Source organism: Leucoraja erinacea, unplaced genomic scaffold (genome assembly GCF_028641065.1).
Source record: "Leucoraja erinacea ecotype New England unplaced genomic scaffold, Leri_hhj_1 Leri_97S, whole genome shotgun sequence".
NCBI classification, from domain to species: domain Eukaryota; kingdom Metazoa; phylum Chordata; class Chondrichthyes; order Rajiformes; family Rajidae; genus Leucoraja; species Leucoraja erinaceus.
In genome coordinates this window covers 151,696-174,352 of record NW_026576927.1, presented here as the reverse complement: position 1 = coordinate 174,352, position 22,657 = coordinate 151,696, and the positions used below count along the sequence as shown (strand labels likewise).

The following is a 22,657-nucleotide window of genomic DNA, read 5'->3' as shown; positions in this document are numbered from 1 at the left end:
AAGTGTCTGGTCCCAAGGCTTTCGGATAAAAGGTTGTGCACCTGTAATATTAAAAACACAGACAGACAACATATCAATAAAAATAGACAATGGACATACATTATTTAAAATATTCACAGTATGCCAAAATGTAGCAAAACCTTTGAGGTATTTTAAACGGGGTGCAACAATGAAAGGTGCAATATAGAAAAAGTGCAAATTCCGTACTGGAGACATTGAGCCAAAGTTATTTTCACAGTTTGTTGTCTTTGTTTGGGTACTGTTCATGGAATTTACTTAAGTGTGTTGAGTAGTCTGATGGCCTGAGGGAAAAAGCTGTTTTTGAATCTGGTGGTTTTGCTCCGCATGTCACCTGTCACCTTTGCTGCTTTGTCACCTGTGACAAGAAGGAGAGCAACTCTGTTTTTGTCAGAAGATTATGGGTTCAAGATCTATTCTGGAGATGTGCACAGTCCCAGTACTGAGGGCTATCAGAGGTGCTGCTGCTTTTACTAGTTATTAAACAGGCTGCCACTTTAACAGAACTGAAAACTGGAACAACTGATTTGCTATCACCCATTTTACATAATATCGCAAAGTCAAAATCTATCTGTGATTTTTAGGTAGAATAAACAAGAAGCCAAAATAACTTAACATTAATGAGGAAGTTATTTTGAAGAATTAATAGGACTAAAAGCCGATTAAATCTCCAGTATCTGATGAACTGCCTCCCAAGCTATGAAGAAGGTTATGGTGGAGATGTAATTATTGTCATCTTCCAAAATTCCATTGTTTCTCGAAAGATCCCACAGAGACTGGGTCTGTAAACTCTGGAGTTCAGATAAAGGAGAGGCGAACTCATTGAAATGCACACTATTCTTACTAAACTTAGCAGGTTATTTACAGAGTCCATTTTGTTTCTAATTTAAATGCATAGCCACTCAAATGTAATTGGGTTGGCTGGCAACACACACTGCAAGAGCTTGAAATCAATTAAACTTTTTGGAGATATTTACCTATCATCACTTATCAATTAATCTACACACAGTTTATCTCTGTTGCCCTTTTCCCCAGTTGAGAAGCATTTTATAAAGTAGCAACTTTAGCATTGTGTGAGATTGTCCTGTCCATTGCTGTTGTCTTTCTTTTCATTTGCCTATGTTGCTTGTATTTAGATGTTATCTGTTTCAAATGTGTCAAACCCTAGCTGTTTCTGTATGGAAGTGTCTTTATGATGTGACAATAGGTGCAGGAGTAGGCCATTCGGCAGGAGTAGGCCATACTTTCAATAGAGAGCTAGATAGGGCTCTTACAGATAGAAGAGTCGGGGGGTATGGGCCCTAGTGAGACCGCACCTGGAGTATTGTGTGCAGTTTTGGTCTCCAAATTTGAGGAAGGACATTCTTGCTATTGAGGGAGTGCAGCGTAGGTTCACAAAGTTAATTCCCGGGATGGCAGGACTGTCATATGCTGAGAGATGGAGCGGCTGGGCTTGTACACTCTGGAGTTTAGAAGGATGAGAGTAGATCTTATTGAAACATATAAGATTATTAAAGGTTTGGACACGTTAGAGGCAGGAAACATGTTTCCGAAGTTGGGGGAGTCCAGAACCAATTTCACAATTTAAGAATAAGGGGTAACTCCACTTTATTTTGGAGTTAGCCAATCTTCCCTTGCACGTCTCCAGTTGGTTCAGAATGCTGCTGCTCGCCTTTTAACTGGAACACGTAAGAGGGAGCACATAACGCCTATTCTGGCCTCCCTCCACTGGCTGCCTGTGTACTTTAGAGTTCATTTTAAGATTCTTTTATTTGTTTTTAAATCTTTAAATGGTCTCGCCCCGCCTTACCTCTCTGAGCTGCTTCATCCCTACGCTCCTGCCCGGTGCCTCAGGTCAGCTGATCAGCTGCTCCTGGAGGTACCGAGGTCTAAGCGGAAACTCAGAGGGGATAGAGCCTTCTCTGTTGCTGCTCCGACATTATGGAACATTCTACCTTTGCACATTAGACAGGCCCCTTCACTGTCCATCTTCAAAACTAGTCTTAAAACCCTTTTCTATTCCTTGGCTTTCGACCCTGCATGAGACTTTGCTCCTGTTTTAGTGTTTCTATTGTTTTTTTTATTGTTTTTACTGTCTTTTAATGTTTTGTTTTATGTTTATGATTAGTCATGTACAGCACTTTGTTGCAACAGTGGTTGTTTTTAAAGTGCTCTATAAATAAAGTTCAGTTCATTTAGAATGGAGATGAGGAAACACTTTTTCACACAGATTTGTGAGTCTGTGGAATTCTCTGCCTCAGAGGGCGGAGGAGGCCAGTTCTCTGGATACTTTCAAGAGAGAGCTAGATAGGGCTCTTAAAGATAGCGGTGTCAGGGGATATGGGGCTGCATGTAGTCTTATAAAAACTTACAAAATTCATAAGGGGTTGGACAGGCTAGATGCAGGAAGATTGGTCCCGATTTTGGGGAAGTCCAGAACAAGGAGTCACAGTTTAAGGATAAGGGGGAAATCCTTAAGGACTGAGATGAGAAAAACATTTTTTACACAGAGAGTGGTGAATCTGTGGAATTCTCTGCCACAGAATGTAGTTGAGGCCAGTTCATTGGCTATATTTAAGAGGGAGTTAGATGTGGCCCTTGTGGCTAAAGGAATCGGGGGGTATGGAGAGAAGGCAGGTACAGGATACTGAGTTGGATGATCAGCCATGATCATATTGAAGGGCGGTGCAGGCTCGAAGGGCCGAATGGCCCACTCCTGCACCTATTTTCTATGTTTCTATGTAGTACTTTACAACTTCAAATGATCTTTAATGGGTGGATAGTTGTTTGGAAGCACAATGTCCATTTTCTCTTGACTAAATCATATTCTGTTCTGTGTAATCTGCCACAATAAACCCTTCCTTGTTCCATCCCTTGTGGCGGATAGGCAGCGCTGGGGATCCTCATGGCTGCACTTCTGTCTCAGTCAGGAGAGGGCAGTCTTGCCTAGTCCAATCCATGCTTCAGCATGTGTGATTCAGTAAGAAGCTATCCTTCAGCACCAAAAATTGCTCTGCTGCATAAGAGCTGCACGTTATACTTGCAAAGCCTGAATCTTTCCGCATCAATTAGCAAAATTGAAACCACATAAACTTGCTAATATATAACAGTACGTTTATAGCAGATTTATAAAGGAATTTCTGCATTTTAGTAGCTCCTGTCACAACCCGAGGACACTCCCAAACCACTTTGATAGGTAAATGAGGGTGATGAAAGTAAGTTGTCATGTAGGAATTACTAGCCTGCAGAATGCCTCGTGTGGCAACAAATGAACAGGTCATCTGTTTCGGGTAAAAATCAACAAAGTACACATGTTGAGACCTGAAATAGAAAAAGAACATGCTGGAAGTACTTAACAGGTCAAGCAGCATGAGTGGAATGAGAAACTGTTAATGTTTCAGGTCAAAGTCCTTCATCAGAGTTCTGAGCATTAACTCTTCTTTCCACTGAAGCTCCATGACGTGCTGAGTGTCTCCAGCATTTTCTGTTTTTGCGTCTCCTTTAAGGATAAATATTTTTAGCCTTCACATCATTATCTGAAGAAGGGTCTCGACCCGAAATGTCACCCATTCCTTCTCTCCAGAGATGTTGCCTGTCCCGCTGAGCTATTCCAGCATTCTGTGTCGAACATCATTATCAAACACGTATTGACAATAGACAGTAGACAATAGGTGCACGAGTAGGCCATTCAGCCCTTTGAGCCAGCACCGCCATTCATTGTGATCATGGATGACGTTCAGGCAAAGAAGGAAATATTGAGAATCTTCAAGCATCTTGAAAAAGGTTTGAATATATTGATGTCGCTGAGGAAAGGAATTCTAAAGATAGACACAAAATGCTGAATAAATGCAGTGGGGACAGGCAGCATCTCTGGAGAAAAGAAACGGGTGACGTTTTGGGTCGAGACCCTTCGCAGACTTTGAAGTCTGAAGAAGCGTCTCGATCCGAAACGTCACCCATTCCTTCTCTCCAGCGATGGTGCCTGTCCCCGCTGCATATGTTCAGCATTTTGTGTCTATCTTTGGTTTAAGTCAGCATCTGCAGTACCTTCGTACACGAGGAAATTTGCTTGGGGCCCAGGTGTCTGAAAGCATGATTGCCATTGGTTGAGTAAAAGGAGTGGCATCACACTAGGTCAGAGTTTGGTATTGTGAATATTGGTATTGGTTTATTGATACTGGTTTATTAGTGTCGCGTGTACTGACTTAGAGTGAAAACTATGATTTGATGGCTATTCAGGTAAATCGTATCATCTACAAGTACATCAGGTAGTGCAAAAGAGAAAATAGACAGAATAGTGTGCAAGGAAACACACAGTGGTGCAGTAATTCAGCGGGTCAGGCAGCATCTGTGGAGAACATGGATAGGTGACGTTTCACAGAGTGCTGGAGTAACTCCGCGGGTCAGGCAGCATCTGTGGGGAACATGGATAGGTGACGTTTCAGAGTGCTGGAGTAACTCAGCGGGTGCAGCAGCATCTATGGAGCTAAGGAAATCGGCAACGTTTCGGGCCGAAACCCGGAAGGGTTTCGGCCCGAAACGTTGCCTATTTCCAGAAGATTCGGCCGGAAACGTTGCCTATTTCCTTAGCTCCATAGATGCTGCTGCACCACAACTCGGTGGGTCAGGCAGCATCTGTGGAGAATATGGATAGGTGATGTTTCACAGAGTGCTGGAGTAACTCAGCGGGTCAGGCAGCATCTGTGGAGAACATGGATAGGTGACGTTTCACAGAGTGCTTGGGACTGCAGATGCTGGTTAACACCAAACAGAGGCACAAAATGTTGGAGTAACTCAGCGGGTCAGGCAGCATCTCCGGTGACGTTTCGGGTCGGGACCTGATTAAGCGGGGCTTGAGTTATAAGGAGAAACTGGATAAACTGGGATGGTTTTTTGAGGAACGAAGGAAGCTGTGCTGATTTTAGTTTATAAAAATCAGGAGAAGCGTAGATAAGGTGGATTGCCATGGGGTAGGGGAGCCTAAAACAAGATATCAGGTTCAAGGTGAGTGGAGCAAGATCTAGAGGGGACCGTAGGGGCAGGTTTTTCAACAGGGATCTTGGTGAATGGAATGAGCTGCCAAAGGATCTGTTAGAAGTGGATACAATCACAACATTTAAAAGACATTTGGACAAGTAGATGGATAGGAAAGTTTAGAAGAAGTGTTTTAGGTTCTAGTTATTTAGATCTAGTTTTTGATAATTGGAACTTCCTGCTCGAGGAGGTGGTGGCGTTAGATACCTTTAAGAAACAGTCACTTAACTAGGCAAGGTATAGAATGAAAAGACCTTAAGCGGGCAAATGGGATTAGTGTCGATGGGCAAAAAGGTCGGCATGGATGTGGTGGGCCGAAGGAACCATTTTTATGCCGTACAACTTCATGACTGTAATGAGTGAAGTCATTGTTAACTGTGAAATCAGTCCAAGCTGCATTCTGAAAGCTGATCCTGAATAATTTGTGCATGGCTTTTCACATGGATACCAATTGCACTTGCCTCTCCCATCCAGTTCTTGAGACATCAAACATCTTGATTGTGGGATTTCTCAAGCTTTTGCAGCAGTGGTTTCACTGACTCTGTCAGACTCAAAGGGAACTCATTGATTTTGTTCTTTATAAGAAAAACACAAAATGCTTGCCGCTTGCCCTCTTTCCCCCTTATTCCCTGAACCGGTTTCGAAGGATGTGAAAAGAGCCTGTGAGCTCCTCCCGATGAGAAATGTGTTGGCGCCACATTAAAGAGATGGAGTTAAATGCCATCTTTTGAACACTTGATGACCTGTGGGGCTGAGGTCAGCTTTCTTGCCAGTTAAGATTAGAGGCAGTGCTCCTTTAACAAAAGCGATGCCAAGCTGGTTTCCTGGCTGAGACAGCGCTCCTATTGTCTGCTTGTGTAAACTAGTGCCAAAGGGAGATTGCCGAGGATTGGAGACTGACGTGGGACATGTTTTCATTTTTTTGTTTCTCAGTCTGCAGCTGCAATGAAAGGGAGCAACGGCTTCGGAGGATGGAGTGAAGTTCTGAGCGATTGTCTGGGGCCGAGAGAGGGTCTCACCATTTTATTTTTTGGGGTGGGAAAGAAAGTAGAAGATTGTTTCTTCAGAGCAACATTCTTGACTGCAAGAATTGTGCTAATAGGACTAAAAGCAGAAACTGCTGGAAACACTCAGCAGGTCAGGCAGCGTCTATGGACATATCACAGAGTCAGAGAGTTGTAAAGTGTGGACACTGACTTGCTCACGCTGACCAACATGCCTCGTCTACACGGGTCCCGCATGCCTGCGTTTGGCCCATACCTCTTAACCTTTCCTATCAAGTCAAGTCAACTTTATTTGTCACATACACATACATGATGTGCAGTGAAATGAAAGTGGCAATGCCTGCGGATTGTGCAAAAACAACAGAACAGAACCAGTATTTTCATTTTAGAAAAAAAAACACTTCATGTTCCCGATAGTATCTGCCTCAACTACCTCCTCCGGCAGCTCATTCCATATTTCAGGTAATATTTCCATATAACCATATAACAATTACAGCACGGAAACAGGCCATCTCCGCCCTTCTAGTCCGTGCCGAACACGTATTCTCCCCTAGTCCCATCTACCTGCGCTCAGACCATAACCCTCCATACCTTTCCCGTCCATATAACTATCCAATTTATTTTTAAATGATAAAATCGAACCTACCTCCACCACCTTCACTGGAAGCTCATTCCACACAGCCACCACTCTCTGAGTAAAGAAGTTCCCCCTCATGTTACCCCTAAACTTATGTCCCTTAATTCTCAAGTCATGTCCTCTTGTTTGAATCTTCCCTACTCTCAGTGGGAAAAGCTTATCCACGTCAACTCTGTCTATCCCTCTCATCATTTTAAAGACCTCTATCAAGTCCTCCCTTAACCTTCTGCGCTCCAAAGATTAAAGACCTAACTTGTTCAACCTTTCTCTGTAACTTAGTTGCTGAAACCCAGGCAACATTCTAGTAAATCTCCTCTGTACTCTCTCTATTTTGTTGACATCCTTCCTATAATTGGGCGACCAAAATTGTACACCATATTCCAGAATTGGCCTCACCAATGCCTTGTACAATTTTAACATTACATCCCAACTTCTATACTCAGTTCTCTGATTTATAAAGGCCAGCACATCAAAAGCTTTCTTTACCAACCTATCTACATGAGATTCCACCTTCAGGGAACTGTGCACAGTTATTCCCAGATCCCTCTGTTCAACTGCATTCTTCAATTCCCTTACCATGTACGTCCTATTTTGATTTGTCCTGCCAAGGTGTAGCACCTCACACTTATCAGCATTAAACCCCATCTGCCATCTTTCAGCCCACTCTTCCAACTGGCATAAATCTCGCTGTAAACTTTGAAAATCTACTTCATTATCCACAACCCCACCTATCTTAGTATCATCTGCATACTTACTAATCCAATTTACCACACCATCATCCAGATCATTGATGTACATGACAAACAACAGTGGACCCAACACAGATCCCTGTGGCACCCCACTATTCACTGGCCTCCAACCTGACAAACAGCCATCCACCATTACTCTCTGGCATCTCCCATTCAGCCACTGTTGAATCCATCTTGCTACTCCACCATTAATACCCAACAATTGAACCTTCTTAACCAACCTTCCATGAGGAACCTTGTCAAAGGCCTTACTAAAGTCCATATACACAACATCCACTGCTTTACCCTCATCAATTTCCCGAGTAACCTCTTCAAAAAATTCAAGAAGATTAGTCAAACATGACCTTCCATGCACAAATCCATGTTGACTGTTCCTAATCAGACCCTGTATATCCAGATGCTTATATATATTATCTCTAAGTATCCTTTCCATTCATTTGCCCACCACTGACGTCAAACTAACAGGTCTATAATTGCTAGGTTTACTCTTAGAACCCTTTTTAAACAATGGAACAACATGCGCAGTACGCCAATCCTCCGGCACTATTCCCGTTTCTAATGACATTTGAAATATTTCTGTCATAGCCACGGCTATTTCTACACTAACTTCCCTCAATGTCCTAGGGAATATTTCGGGTCAAAGTTCTTAGTGTCAGAGCTGGAAAAAGAGAAATCATATTGTGTTTAAGTTGCTGAGAATGAGGGAGTGTTGGATAGGATAAAGCAAATATCTTTGAGAGGATGGCGCCAGGGTTTCCTGGTTTGGGATAGGTTGTGGAGGCCATATGGCTATTATGTTAATTGGGACAGTGGGGGGGAATGAGCCAAAAATATGAAATGATGGCTGTAACGGAGAGACACAAACAAAGGAACACAAGGTGCAAAATGCAGGGCTGAAGAAGGGTCCTCACCCAAAACATCACATATCCATGTTCTCCAAAGATTCTGTGTGACCTACTGAGTCGAACTTTGTCCTTTTGGTTCAAGAACCTGATTTTGTTTTTGGAGGAAGCTGTTCTTGAACCTGAAGGTAATGGCTCTTAAGGGCCTGTCCCACTTAGGCGAGACTTTAGGCGACTGCCAGGGACTAGTTTTAATGGAATTCACCTACGACACCTGGCGACAACCTACGATAACACCTACAACCTATGACGGCAAACATTGTCGCCGAAAAAATTTCAACATGTTGAAAATTTTGCGGCAGTCGCCCAAAAAACACCTAAGTGGGACAGACCCATTAGGCTTGTTGTCTTGTTGAAAGAATCAGCAGCTTCAGTTGTCTTCAGCAGCTCATGAGAATCCTGGTCTGTCACCAGTCAAAATGGTAAAGTAGATTCTGCAAAGTCAGGATTCAATGGAAATGCAGGAAAAATGGTCTTGCCTTCTACATTGCTCACGCTCCTGTTCCATCACCAACTCCCCCTTTGATCTCGGTGCCCCCCCCACCCCCCCCTCACGCCAGGTCCCCCTTGCATCACTGTACTAATGTACCCCTCTTTTATTACACAGTGAATGAACTGAGTGATGAAGCCCCATGGAAGACCCTAGCCACGACCGTCTGCTTGTATGTCCTCCTCAAATTCCTGCAGGGAGGTGGTACAGGTAAGAGGTCGACCTGGAGTGAATTTTAAGTTTTGTTATTTGATTCAATGCAAAGGAACATAAATTTGAATCTATGTTGAATATAACAAATACTGTCATGTTGTTTAAGAAGGAACTGCAGACGCTGGAAAATCGAAGGTAGACAAAAATGCTGGAGAAACTCAGCGGGTGCAGCAGCATCTATGGAGCGAAGGAAATATGCGACGTTTTGGGCCGAGACTCTTCTTCAGACTGAAGACGGGTCTCGACCCGAAATGTCACCTATTCCTTCGTTCCATAGATGCTGCCTCACCCGCTGAGTTTCTCCAGCATTTCTGCCTACCTACAAATACTATCAATGTCTCTCACTGAAAATTGTGGTGCTCTGGAATCCTCCTCTTTGACTTTGTTTATTTTGTTTAAAACAAACAAGTTTTTGTAAAGGCTTGGGGTCAAGTGAAGGGACTGCAGATGCTGGCTTAAATCAAAGATAGACACAAACAGCTGGAGTAACTCAGCAGGTCAGTCAGCTTCTCTGGAGAAAAGGAATAGGTGACGTTTCGCTTCTTCCGACTCATCACCTATTCCTTTTCTCCAGAGATGCTCTCAGACCCGCTGTGTTACACCAGTTGTTTGTGTCTATCTTTGATTGAAGCCAGCATCTGCAGGTCCTTCTTACCCAGAGTCAAGTGGTCTAGAAGAATTCTATTTCCACAGCTCTTTTCATTAGGGCAGAAGACAATATTCCAAAGCGTGTAGCAGGCAATCCAGTACATTGGAAATGCACATGTCATTGTAATCTAGAAAATGTTTCAGCCAATTTGGACGGGGAATGCAGTATGATAAATAATATTTTGGTAGTCATATCTGTTACTGAAATTAATTCAATTTAAGAGCTCTTTTGAAGAACTGGTACAGACACAATGCCTTCCCTACCACAACCTCCACCCCAGGTTTTACCCAAGATAGAGGCATATATGTGTACGTGAACTTGAAGCATGGTGGATAATACAGTTGCACAGAGAAAGAATGTGGCCAGAATGCTGTGTGGATGAGGAGCTACTAGTTTCATGGAAAGGCTGAACAAACTTGGATTGTTTTCTGTAGCAATAAACATTAGACAATAGACAATAGGTCCAGGAGTAGGCCATTCGGCCCTTCGAGCCAGCGCTGCCATTCAATGTGATCATGGTTGATCATCCTCAATCAGTGGCTCTAGCATGTCCAAACCCTTAATAATCTTATATTTTTCAATAAGTTGCCCTCTCATCCTTCTAAACTCCAGAGTATACAAGCCCAGCCGCCCCATTCTCTCAGTATATGACAGATCCGCCATCCCGGAAATTAACCTTGTAAACCTACGCTGCACTCCCTTCAATAGCAAGAATTGCTATGAGAAGATTACGGAGAGTCGGTTTGTCAAGGAAGATTCTCTCTAACATCTACAGGTGCACAGTAGAGAACATGCTGACCGGTTGCAACGTGGCTTGGTTCGGCGACTTGAGCGCCCTGGAGAGGAAGAGACTACAAAAAGTAGTAAACACTGCCCAGTCCATCATCGGCTCTGACCTCCCTTCCATCGAGGGGATCTATCGCAGTCGCTGCCTCAAAAAGGCTGGCAGTATCATCAAGGACCCACACCATCCTGGCCACACACTCATCTCCCCGCTACCTTCAGGTAGAAGGTACAGGAGCCTGAAGACTGCAACATCCAGGCTCGGGAATGGCTGCTTCCCCACAGCCATCAGGCTATTAAACTTGGCTCGGACAAAACTCTGAACATTATCTGTTATTTGCACTTTATCAGTTTATTTATTGATGTGTGTATATATTTATATAATGGTATATGGACACACTGATCTGTCCTGTAGTCATGCCTACTATGTTCTGTTGTGCTGAAGCAAAGCAAGAATTTCATTGTCCAGAGGCCCAGTTCCGTGAGCTTGGTAACCAGCTTGGACGGGATGACGGTATTAAACGCCGAGCTGTAGTCGCCGTTTAATGTTGGTTAAACCCTAAGATAGACGCAAAAAGATGGTGTAACTCAGCTGGACAGACAGCATCTCTGGGGAGAAGGAAAGGGTGACTTTTCGGGTAGAGACCCTTCTTTAGACTCAAAAGATTTTTGCTGGGTGCATGAGAATTGTTGGTACATAACTACCGGATAAATTAGAATGTATTGTAGTTTATGCTTAACTGCTGTTTGTTTTGGTTCAGGGTCATCTGGATTTGTAAACAACATACGTTCCTTTATGTGGATTAAAGTCCAACAATACACCAGCCGACATGTTCAGATCGGACTTTTTGCTCACCTTCATTCCCTTTCCCTTCGCTGGCACCTTGGCAGAAAGACTGGGGAAGTCCTTCGCAGTGTGGACCGTGGCACCAACAGTATTAACAGCTTGCTGAGGTACTGAAGATAATGCAAGGGTATTCTTCAGCAATTGGTGTGTTTCTGCTAGGGTTTATGTCTGCCATTATTAGCATAGATTTGGCTGGTGAATAGAGTCATACAATGTGGAAACAGGCCCCGTGGCCCAAGTTGCCCACACCACCCATCTATACTAGTCCCACCTTCCTGTGTTTGGCACATATTCCTCCAGACTATAGACAATAGGTGCAGGAGGAGGCCATTCGGCCCTTCGAGCCAGCACCGCCATTCAATCTGATCTTGGCTGATCATCCACAATCAGTACCCCGTTCCTGCCTTCTCCCTGACTCCGCTATCTTTGTGAGCCCTATCTAGCTCTCTCTTGAAAGTATCCAGAGAACCGGCCTCCACCGCCCTCTGAGGCAGAGAATTCCACAGACTCACAACTCTCTGTGAGAAAAATTGTTTCCTCGTCTCCGTTCTAAATGGCTTACCCCTTATTTTTAAACTGTGGCCCCTGGGTCTGGGCTCCCCCAACATCGGGAACATGTTTCCTGCCTCTAGCGTGTCCAAACCTATCCTACCCATGTACCTATCTAATTGTTTCTTAAATGTTTTGAAAGTCGCTGGCTCAACTACCTGCTCTAGCAGCTCACTTTATACACCCACCATGTGTGAAAAAGTTACCCCTCAGATTCTTATTAAATCTTTTCCCCTTCACCTTAAACCTGTGTCCTCTGGTCATCGATTCCCCAACTCTGGGCAAGAAACTGTGCATATACCCAATCTATTCCTGTCATATGCTGAGAGAATGGAGCAGCTGGGCTTGTATATTCTGGAGTTTAGAAGGATGAGAGGATCTTATTGAAACATATAAGATTGATTAGAGTTTGAACACGCTAGAGGCAGGAAACATGTTCCCGATGTTGGGGGATCCAGAACCAGGAGCCACAGTTTAAGAATAAGGGGTAAGCCATTTAGAACGGAGATGAGGAAACACTTCTTCACACAGCGAGTTGTGAGTGTGGAATTCTCTGCCTCAAAGGGCAGTGTAGGTCGGTTCTCTGAATACTTTCAAGAGCGAGCTAGAGAAAGATAGCGGAGTCAGGTGATATGGGGAGAAGGCAGGAACGGGGTACTGATTGTTGATGATCAGCGATGATCACATTGAATGCCGGTGCTGGCTCGAAGGGCCGAATGACCTACTCCTGCACCTATTGTCTAATATTTTATACACCTCTATAAGATCACTCCTCATCCTTCTGCCCTCCAAAGTATAGAGTCCCAGCTTTCTCAACCACTCCCAATAGCTCAGACCCTCGAGTCCTGGCAAATGTCAGCAGTTATACACAAAATGCCATTGGTTTCTATGTTTTAAGATTGTTGCTGATCAGAAGCCAGTGTTTAGTAACACAGGAACTTAATCCAAACGCTATTCAGGCCATGAACACCTTTGTTTTTCTTTTCACAGCCGCTTTCTAATTTACTGACTAATTTCCAGCAGTTTGTATTTTTGATTTAATGGCTGTAATTGTGCTTAATCTAATAAATAAACTTTATTTTCCAGCTACATTATTTTCATCATCTTCCCGATGATTGCTGATATTGTCATCGCCATCATTTACTTCAGTACAAATTTCAATGCCTGGTTTGGACTCATTGTCTTTATATGCATGGTGTTCTACTTGAGTAAGTATCCGATCCCATACATTATTCCTTGATACCTTCTTGAGTGTTAACTGTTGTCAATGGTTTACATGCTTAAGAAGGAACTGCAGATGCTGAAAAAATTGAAGGGAGACAAAAAAGCTGGAGAAACTCAGCGGGTGAGGCAGCATCTATGGAGCGAAGGAATGGGTGACGTTTCGTGTCGAGACCCTTCTTCAGACTGATGTGGGGGTGGGGAGAGCGGGAAGAAGAAAGGAAGAGGCGGAGACAGTGGGCTGTGGGAGAGCTGGGAAGGGGTCGGGAAGGAGGAGAAAGCAAGGACTACCTGAAATTGGAGAAGCCAATGTTCATACCGCTGGGGTGTAAACTACCCAAGCGAAATATGAGGTGCTGCTCCTCCAATTTATGATGGGACTCACTCTGGCCATGGAGAAGGCCCAGGCCGAATTGGAGGAGCAGCACCTTATATTTTGCTTGGGTAGTTTACACCCCTGATTCCTGCCTCACCGCTGCGTTTCTCCAGCATGTTTGTCTACCTTCAATGGTTTACCTGGTCTGTATAAAACAGATAAATGTTTAACATTATGAGAGGCATTAACAGTGTTGATAAAAATCTAATCCTCGTGGTAGGAGTGACAAAAACATTAGGGAGAGGAAGGAGTGGATAGTCTATCTGGAACATGTTATTAGAGGAAGTGCACTGCAAATAACTCTTATACCAAAAACACACATTTACCTGCCTTGAGTTATCAGATGTAATTACTGTGTTTGAATGAATGAATGAATGAAAGTTTATTGGCCAAGTATTCACATACCAGGAATTTGCCTTGGCGCTCCGCCCGCAAGTGACAACATGACACACAGTGACAGCTAGGAATGACACACAAAACATTAAACATTAATAATAAAACATTATTGATTAAACATGTGAATTAAATAAAATACCAGAGCAAAAGGAGGCTACAGATTTTTGGTTATTGATTAGAGCTACTACTCGTGGAAGTTTAATAGACAATTAGACAGACTGCTCCTAATGCAGGCAACTGGGGGTTTGTATGGATGGGCAAAAAGGTTGGCATGGATGTAGTGGACTAAAGAGTCTCTGCGCTGGACATCTCAATCGCTCTGAGAGACGTCAGCGACTCGGTGGGACAGGCAGCATCTCTGGATAGAAGGAATGGGTGTCATTTCACCCTTCATACTGAAGAAGTGAATCGACCCGAAATGTCACCCATTCCTTCTCTCCAGAGATGCTGTCTGTCCCGCTGAGTTACTCCAGCAATTTGTGTCTATCTTCAGTTTAAATCAGCATCTGCAGTTCTTTCCTACACAAATATGGTTTAGTTACTTTTTTTTCCCAGGCCAGGTTTGCTGCAGCAACTTTAAAAAGCTGCATCATTTTAGACAATAGGTGCAGGAGTAGGCCATTTGGCCCTTCGAGCCAGCACCACCATTCAATGTGATCATAGCTGATTCTCCCCAATCAGTACCCTGTTCCTGCCTTCTCCCCATATCCCCTGACTCCGCTATCTTTAAGAGCCCTATCTAGCTCTCTCTTGAATGTATCCAGAAAACCAGCCTCCACCGCCCTTTGGCAGAGAATTCCACAGACTCACCACTCTCTGTGTTTCCTTGTCTCCGTTCTAAATGGCTTACCCCTTATTCTTAAACTGTTGTGTGACCCCTGGTTCTGGACTCCCCCAACATCTGGAACATGTTTCCTGCCTCTAGCGTGCCCAAACCCTTAATAATCTTATATGCATACCACCGTGATGCATCACAAGCTTGTTTTTAGACCAGGTTTACCCAGGATCACAAGAAATTGCAGTGTTGTTGATGTCCAGTCCATCACACAGATCAGACTCCCCACCATCAACTCCATCTACACCTTACATTGCTTTGGGAAAGCAGCCAACATAATCAAGTTGAAGGTAGACAAAGCTAGAGAAACTCAGGGGATCAGGCAGCATCTATGGAGGAAAGGAATAGGTGACGATTCGGGTCTTGACCCGAAACATCACCTATTCCTTCGCTCCATAGATGCTGCCACATCCGCTGAGTTTCTCCAGCTTGTTTCGTCTACCTTCGATTCTTCCAGCATCTGCAGTTCCTTCTTAAACATAATCAAGGTGCTTTTTCGGACTGGTCATTGACTCTTCTCACCTTTCCCATTGGGCAGAAGGTACAAAAGCTTGGAAGCACGGGCCACCAGATTCAGGAGCAGTTTCCTCCCCTCTGTTTTCAGACGTCTGAATAGTCCAGCCATAAGTTAGAGGGTAGTCTGGATCTTCCAGCCTGCTGCATTTCGGAGCTGGACTTTTTCTCTCAAACTGTTACACTGCAATGCTGCAAAACTATTCTGCACTCTGGTATTTTTCTCTTTGTTACTCCAGCATTTTGTGTCTATCTTCGGTTTAAACCAGCACCTGCAGTTCCTTCTTACATTTTTATACTTGTGTATGGCTTGATTCTACTCGTGTAGAGAATGATTTGATTATATAGCATTGCACACAAACACATGTTTTTTACTATACCTCAGTTCACGTGACAATTATAAACCAATACCAATATAATGGGGTATTGTTGAGGGAGCTTGGCTCAGGAACTGAGTGAAATCCAAGTTTGCCGGGAAGTGGTGTTGGGTAAATTGAATGGATTAAAGGCCGATAAATCCCCTGGGCCAGATAGGCTGCATCCCAGAGTACTTAAGGAAGTAGCCCCAGAAATAGTGGATGCATTAGTGATAATTTTTCAAAACTCTTTAGTTTCTGGAGTAGTTCCTGAGGATTGGAGGGTAGCTAATGTAACCCCACTTTTGAAAAAGGGAGGGAGAGAGAAAACGGGGAATTACAGACCAGTTAGTCTAACATCGGCAGTGGGGAAACTGCTAGAATCAGTTATTGAAGATGGGATAGCAGCACATTTGGAAAGTGGTGAAATCATTGGACAAAGTCAGCAGGGATTTACGAAAGGTAAATCATGTCTGACGAATCTTATAGAATTTTTCGAGGATGTAATTAGTAGAGTGGATAAGGGAGAACCAGTGGATGTGTTATATCTGGACTTTCAGAACGCTTTCGACAAGGTCCCACATAAGAGATTAGTATACAAACTTAAAGCACACGGTATTGGGGGTTCAGTATTGATGTGGATAGAGAACTGGCTGGCAAACAGGAAGCAAAGAGTAGGAGTAAACGGGTCCTTTTCACAATGCAGGCAGTGACTAATGGGGTACCGCAAGGCTCAGTGCTGGGACCCCAGCTATTTACAATATATATTAATGATCTGGATGAGGGAATTGAATGCAACATCTCCAAGTTTGCGGATGACACGAAGCTGTGGGGCAGTGTTAGCTGTGAGGAGGATGCTAGGAGGCTGCAAGGTGACTTGGATAGGCTGGGTGAGTGGGAAAATGCATGGCAGATGCAGTATAATGTGGATAAATGTGAGGTTATCCACTTTGGTGGCAAAAACAGGAAAGTAGACTATTATCTAAATGGCGGCCGATTAGGAAAGGGGGAGATGCAACGAGACCTGGGTGTCATGGTACACCAGTCATTGAAAGTAGGCATGCAGGTGCAGCAGGCAGTGAAGAAGGCGAATGGTATGTTAGCATTCATAGCAAAAGGATTTGAGTATAGGAGCAGGAAGGTTCTGCTGCAGTTGTACAGGGTCTTGGTGAGATTGAGGGGGAGATCTTATAGAAACATACAAAATTCTTATGGGGTTGGACAGGCTAGATGCAGGAAGATTGTTCCCGATGTTGGGGAAGTCCAGAACAAGGGGTCACAGTTTAAGGATAAGGGGGAAATCTTTTAGGACCGAGATGAGGAAAACATTTTTCACACAGAGAGTGGTGAATCTCTGGAATTCTGTGCCACAGAAGGTAGTTGAGGCCAGTTCATTGGCTGTATTTAAGAGGGAGTTAGATGTGGCCCTTGTGGCTAAAGGGATCAGGGGGTATGGAGAGAAGGCAGGTACAGGATACTGAGTTGGATGATCAGCCATGATCATATTGAATGGCGTTGCAGGCTCGAAGGGCCGAATGGCTTACTCCTGCACCTATTTTCTATGTTTCTATGTTTCCTTATCATGCATCTGGAAACTGTACGGCTCGATTGTAATGATGTATTGTCGTTCCGTTGACTGGTAAGAAACAAAAGCTTTCACTGTACCCCGGTACACGGGACAAGAAACTGAACTAAACATTTGTTGCCGTTATCAACTTGCTCTTGGGAAGGTGATCGAGAGCTTTTCACCACCACAGTCTTTCTTAGTTTAGTTTATTATCGTCACATTTACTGAGTTACAGTGAAAAAAATTGTTGTTGCACGCTGTCCAGTAGAGACTGATTAAAGATAGTCTGAGGGTCTTCAATGAGGTAGATGGGAGGTCAGGCTGCTCTCTAGTTGGTGAGAGGACGGTTCAGTTGCCTGATAACAGCCAGGAAGAATCTGTCTCTGAATCTGCAGATGGGCGTTTTCAAACCTCTGTTCCTCTTGCGTGATGGGAGAGGTGAGTAGAGGGAGTGACTGGAAGAGCGGTCCGTGGTTTAGACTCTGGCAATGATAGAACAGTGATATCTTTCATGTCAGAATGGTGTGCGAGGATTGGATGGGAAGATGCAGGTTGTAGCGTTCCCATGTGTTCTTATCCTCCTTGGTGGTGGATGTCACATAGAAACATAGAAAATAGGTGCAGGAGTAGGCCATTCGGCCCTTCGAGCCTGCACCGCCATTCAATATGATCATGGCTGATCATCCAACTCGGTATCCCATCCCTGCCTTCTCTCCGTAGCCCCTGATCCCTTTAGCCACAAGGGCCACATCTAACTCCCTCTTAAATATAGCCAATGAACTGTGGCATCAACTACCTTCTGTGGCAGAGAATTCCACAGATTCTCCACTCTGTCACAGCTTTAAGAGGCTGATAGAATAGGGTAGGTGAGTCATTGCAATGCATTTTGTAAATTGGACCACACTGCATCCTCATGTGGAGGAAAAAACGGATGTTTCGGGTAATTTGAGGTACCAATCTGCTTTTTAATATACAAATACATTTATTCAGAAAACAAAACAAAACATACAGAGTATTAACACGATCAAAGGCTGCCTATATTGGCAGTTTATAAACAAACGGTCGTCAGATTAATATAACGCCAACTTTATCAACAATACATTCAAGATTGTTAAGGGTTTGGACACGCTAGAGGCAGGAAACATGTTCCCGATGTTGGGGGAGTCCAGGACCAGGGGCCACAGTTTAAGAATATGGAATAAGCCATTTAGAACGGAGACGAGGAAACATTTTTTCTCACAGAGAGTGGTGAGTCTGTGGAATTCTCTGCCTCAGAGGGCGGGGAGGCCGGTTCTCTGGATGCTTTCAAGAGAGAGCTAGATAGGGCTCTTAAAGATAGCGGAGTGAGGGGATATGGGGAGAAGGCAGGAATGGGGTACTGATTGTGGATGATCAGCCATGATCATATTGAATGGCGGTGCTGGCTCGCAGGGTCGAATGGCCTCTACTCCTGCACCTATTGTCTATTGACCTCCCGCGGCAGCCAGCGTTCACGGACGGTTTCCAGAGTTCCCGTGGACACATGCGCGGGTTCCCGCTCCAGGGACACGTGGGCACGGACGTCGGCCCGGAAAAGGGGCAGGCAGTCGACTACCCCGCTGCATGGACCCGCGGTTGGCCATCTTGGCCAGGCCCAGGAGCAGACTGACTGGGAGACCCCCTCCCTCCCGACCCTCCCCCCAATGCACCGGGTGCCCAAATATCAGAGTGTTTGACAGGACAGTTTGGAGGATGTTTTACTCTACATTAAATCCATCTGTTGTGGGAATGTTTGATGAGGCAGAACAATGACTGGAAGAGGAGGACTGCGCCACTTTAAGTGATTGGAGATAGTAACAGTTCCTGTCCCGTTAAGAGCATGTGATGCTGAATTGATTTGTGTTTGACTGTCTGTCACAATGGAATCTCCGGCCTTTAAAGTGCTCTCATCTTACATCAGTAAGTCACTCTTAAGAGCGGAAAAAATGCTTTCTGATGATAATTAAACCCTGTGTTCTTGGGAGAGTGCCTGCTCAGATGAAGCCTAAAGAGCAACCTCTAGGGCTTTTCCATGTAATCGAACATCACTGCCTTTGTTAGAAAGGCCAGCTGTTTGTCTTTAATGTCTGAGATTCAGGAAACATGAAAGAGAACCATTTCACCTCTTATTGACAAAGAGCTGAAACCGGAGAATGTGACTTGTTTGCCACAGTAGGTAATTGAGGGGGTTGTGCCCAGCCACACTTTCCTGTGTTTGTAATGTCTTATATCAAAGAACTGACTGTCATTGCTAGAGCAGTAAGCTGACACTTCACTGCATTGCTCATAGTAGCAAATGAGAAGTGAATGAGAGCGTGACTTGGCTTCTGTTAGCTGCAGGGACATGGGAATTGTTAGAGTAGAAAGACAGATCCACTAATTTCTCCTACCTATCTAACTGTAGGACAAAAGAGTAATTGTGGACTAAATGCTCAATCTGTTCAAAAGAAACGGCACATAAGAAGCTGCAGATGCTGGAACCTTGCGTAGAATGCGGAGCGCTAGAGTCACGCAGCGGACCCTGAGTGCCTATCCATGTCCTCCAGAGATGCTGCCTGACCTGCTGAGTTATTCCAGCACTTTGTGTTCTGCAAAGGGAATGGCAGATGATCTCAATGAAACCTATAATTTTTTGTTTGTTTAAGGGCACTTGAGAGTTTATGTTGAGAATATTTTCCCACCGAGGGAAAATTTGAATGCAGGAGCGTTGTCCTAACTTGAAAGAACTAAGTGAAGAACAAACATGTCTAGCCATTTCACCTATTTTCTTTAAAAAAAAATTAAAAAAAAATCCTGGAGGAAGGTAGACAAAAATGCTGGAGAAACTCAGCGGGTGAGGCAGCATCTATGGAGCGAAGGAATAGGTGACGTTTCAGGTCGAGACCCTTCTTCAGACTGGACGTCACCTATTCCTTCGCTCCATAGATGCTTCCTCAATGCTGAGTTTCTCCAGCATTTTTGTCTACCTTTGATTTCTCCAGCATCTGCAGTTCTTTCTTAAACAAAGTCCTGGAGCAACTCAGCAAATCAGGCAGCATCAATGGAGGGATGGACAGAAAACATTTTGGATGAGGACCTCCTTCAGACTGACAACAGTTTGATATTCTATGTAAAATGCACATTACAAGTGACTGCCGTTGCTAGAATCATGAGTAATTCAACAATCAGTCTGAAGAAGGGTTTGAAACTCAAACAGGTGAACATTCCCCTCCTTCAAATGTTGACTAATAGACTGCCACAGAAGGTAGTGGAGGCCAATTCACTGGATGCATTCAAAAGAGAGTTAGATATAGCTCTTAAGGCTAGCGGAATCAAAGGATAGGTGGAAAAGGCAGGCACAGGGTACTGATTCTGAATGATCGGCCATGATCAGATTGAATGGCGGTGCTGACTTGAAGGGCCGAATGGCCTGCTCCTGTTTTCTATGTTTCTGTTAATCAAGAAGTGAATGAAGTCAGAATAAAGGGGAGCCTGCCGTCAGGGGGCTAGAACAAAGTGGGGCCAACATGGGGGAGGGGGGGGTAGAACAAAGGGGGGGGTAGAAACAATGGGGGGGGCAGCATGGGGGGGGGTGCTAGAACAAAGTGGGGCCAACATGGGGGGGGGGGGGGTAGAACAAAGGGGGGGGGCAGCATGGGGGGGGGGGGGATTGAACAAAGTGGGACCAGCATGGGGGGGGGGGGGGGGTAGAACAAAAGGGGGACAGCATGGGGGGGGGGGGGGGTAGAACAAAGGGGGGGGCTAGAACAAAGGGGGGCCAGCATAGGGGAGGGGGGGTAGAACAAAGGGGGGGGGGGGGGCTGGCAGGGGGGGGGGGGGGGGGGGCTAGAACAAAGTGGGGCCAGCATGGGGGGGGGGGGGGGTAGAACAAAGGGGGTGGGCATGGGGCAGGGGGGGGGGGGGGGGGGGCTAGAACAAAGTGGGGCCAGCATAGGGGGGGGGGGGTAGAACAAAGGGGGGTGGGCAGCATGGGGGGGGGGGGGGGGGGGGGGCTAGAACAAAGTGGGGCCAGCATGGGGGATGGGGGGGGGGGGTAGAACAAAGGGGGGGGGCAGCATGGGGGGGGGGGGGGGGCTAGAACAAAAGGGGGCAGCAGGGGGGGGGGGGGGGGTAGAACAGTGGGGGGGGGGGCAGGGGGGGGGGGGGGGGGGGGGGGGGGGGGGCTAGAACAAAGTGGGGCCAGCATGGGGGAGGGGGGGTAGAGAACAAAGGGGGGTGGGCAGAGGGTTGGGGGGGGGGGGGGGGGGGGGGGCTAGAACAAAGTGGGGCCAGCATGGGGGGGGGGGGGGGGGGGGTGTAGAACAAAGGGGGGGACAGCATGGGGGGGGGGCTAGAACACAGGGGCCAATTGGGGACTAAATGTAATCTTGTCGGCGCTCTATATGTGGCGCCTCTACATTCATGTATGTAAAACAAAGAATCTCACTGTGACATGTCACATGTGATAATAAAGTATCACTCAGTAAAGGGATAACTCACTAAAGCTCCTGACACTCATGTTATAAGAAAACTTTCTCTTGAAAGTAACTTTTGACGCTTCTTACACAACCCTTTGTAGGTGGCCCTTTTGTTTCATTAAAAACTTACTGCACACAAAAAAGTCTCTTCATTTTAACACAAGAGGGGAAAGATTTAATAGGAACTGAGGGGCAACTATTTGACTCGGGGTGATGGATATACAGAATGAGCTATCAGAGGAGTTAGTTGAGGCAGGTACAACATTTAGAGCACAAGATAGACATAAAAAGCTGGAGTGACTCAGCGGGACAGTCAGCACCTCTGGTGAGAAGGAATGGGTGATGTTTCAGGTCGAGACCCAGGTCTGAAGAAGAGTCTCCACCCGAAACAGAGATGTTTAGAACGGAGACGAGGAAACACTGTTTCACGCAGAGAGTTGTGAGTCTGTGGAATTCTCTGCCTCGGAGGGCGGTGGAGGCCGGTTCTCTGGATACTTTCAAGAGAGAGCTAGATAGGGATCTTAAAAATAGTGGAGTTGGGGGATATGGGGACAAGGCAGGAACGGGGTACTGATTGTGGATGATCAGCCATGATCACAATGAATGGAGGTGCTGGCTTGAAGGGGGAATGGCCTACTGCTTCTATTGTCTATTTTCTATTATATCGTTTACAGTGTATTACTCCAGAGTATTGAAGCCTCCTTGACATTGTAGTGTATTTTTAATGCACCCTCTCCAATGTCACTCTCCTTCCAAAAGAAAGTACCAAAAAATGAACAAAGAACACCAGGTAAAGAATGTGAGCAACATGACGAGAGTGCTGTTCCATGCTGTGACTAGTAGCCAGTTGAGATCTTCTTCTTCGTGTGAATGAAACATAAACCAAAGGAATAGTTAGATCTCAAGCCGGGTGTTGAGCAGCCAGGTTGTTGTCTCTGTTGGCGTCAATGTCCGCCAGGCCCTGACAGAGCTCCATTTGGTGGGTGGTAGAGCGGGCACCCAGAGATGACATGGTTGGCTGTCTGTTGTTCTGCTCCACATTC

General features: G+C 45.2%; 1 protein-coding gene across 2 annotated transcripts in view; it reads left to right on the top strand.

Moving 5' to 3' along the window:
• The window catches only part of abcb6a (ATP-binding cassette, sub-family B (MDR/TAP), member 6a), a 183,379-nt gene that overhangs the window by 23,674 nt on the left and 137,048 nt on the right, over nt 1–22,657 (top strand). For both annotated transcript variants that reach the window (XM_055631955.1, XM_055631956.1), the window contains exons 5-7: nt 8,952–9,044; nt 11,241–11,433; nt 12,962–13,083. In XM_055631955.1, the coding sequence (XP_055487930.1) occupies nt 8,952–9,044; nt 11,241–11,433; nt 12,962–13,083 (408 nt within the window). The remainder of the gene's footprint in view (nt 1–8,951; nt 9,045–11,240; nt 11,434–12,961; nt 13,084–22,657) is intronic.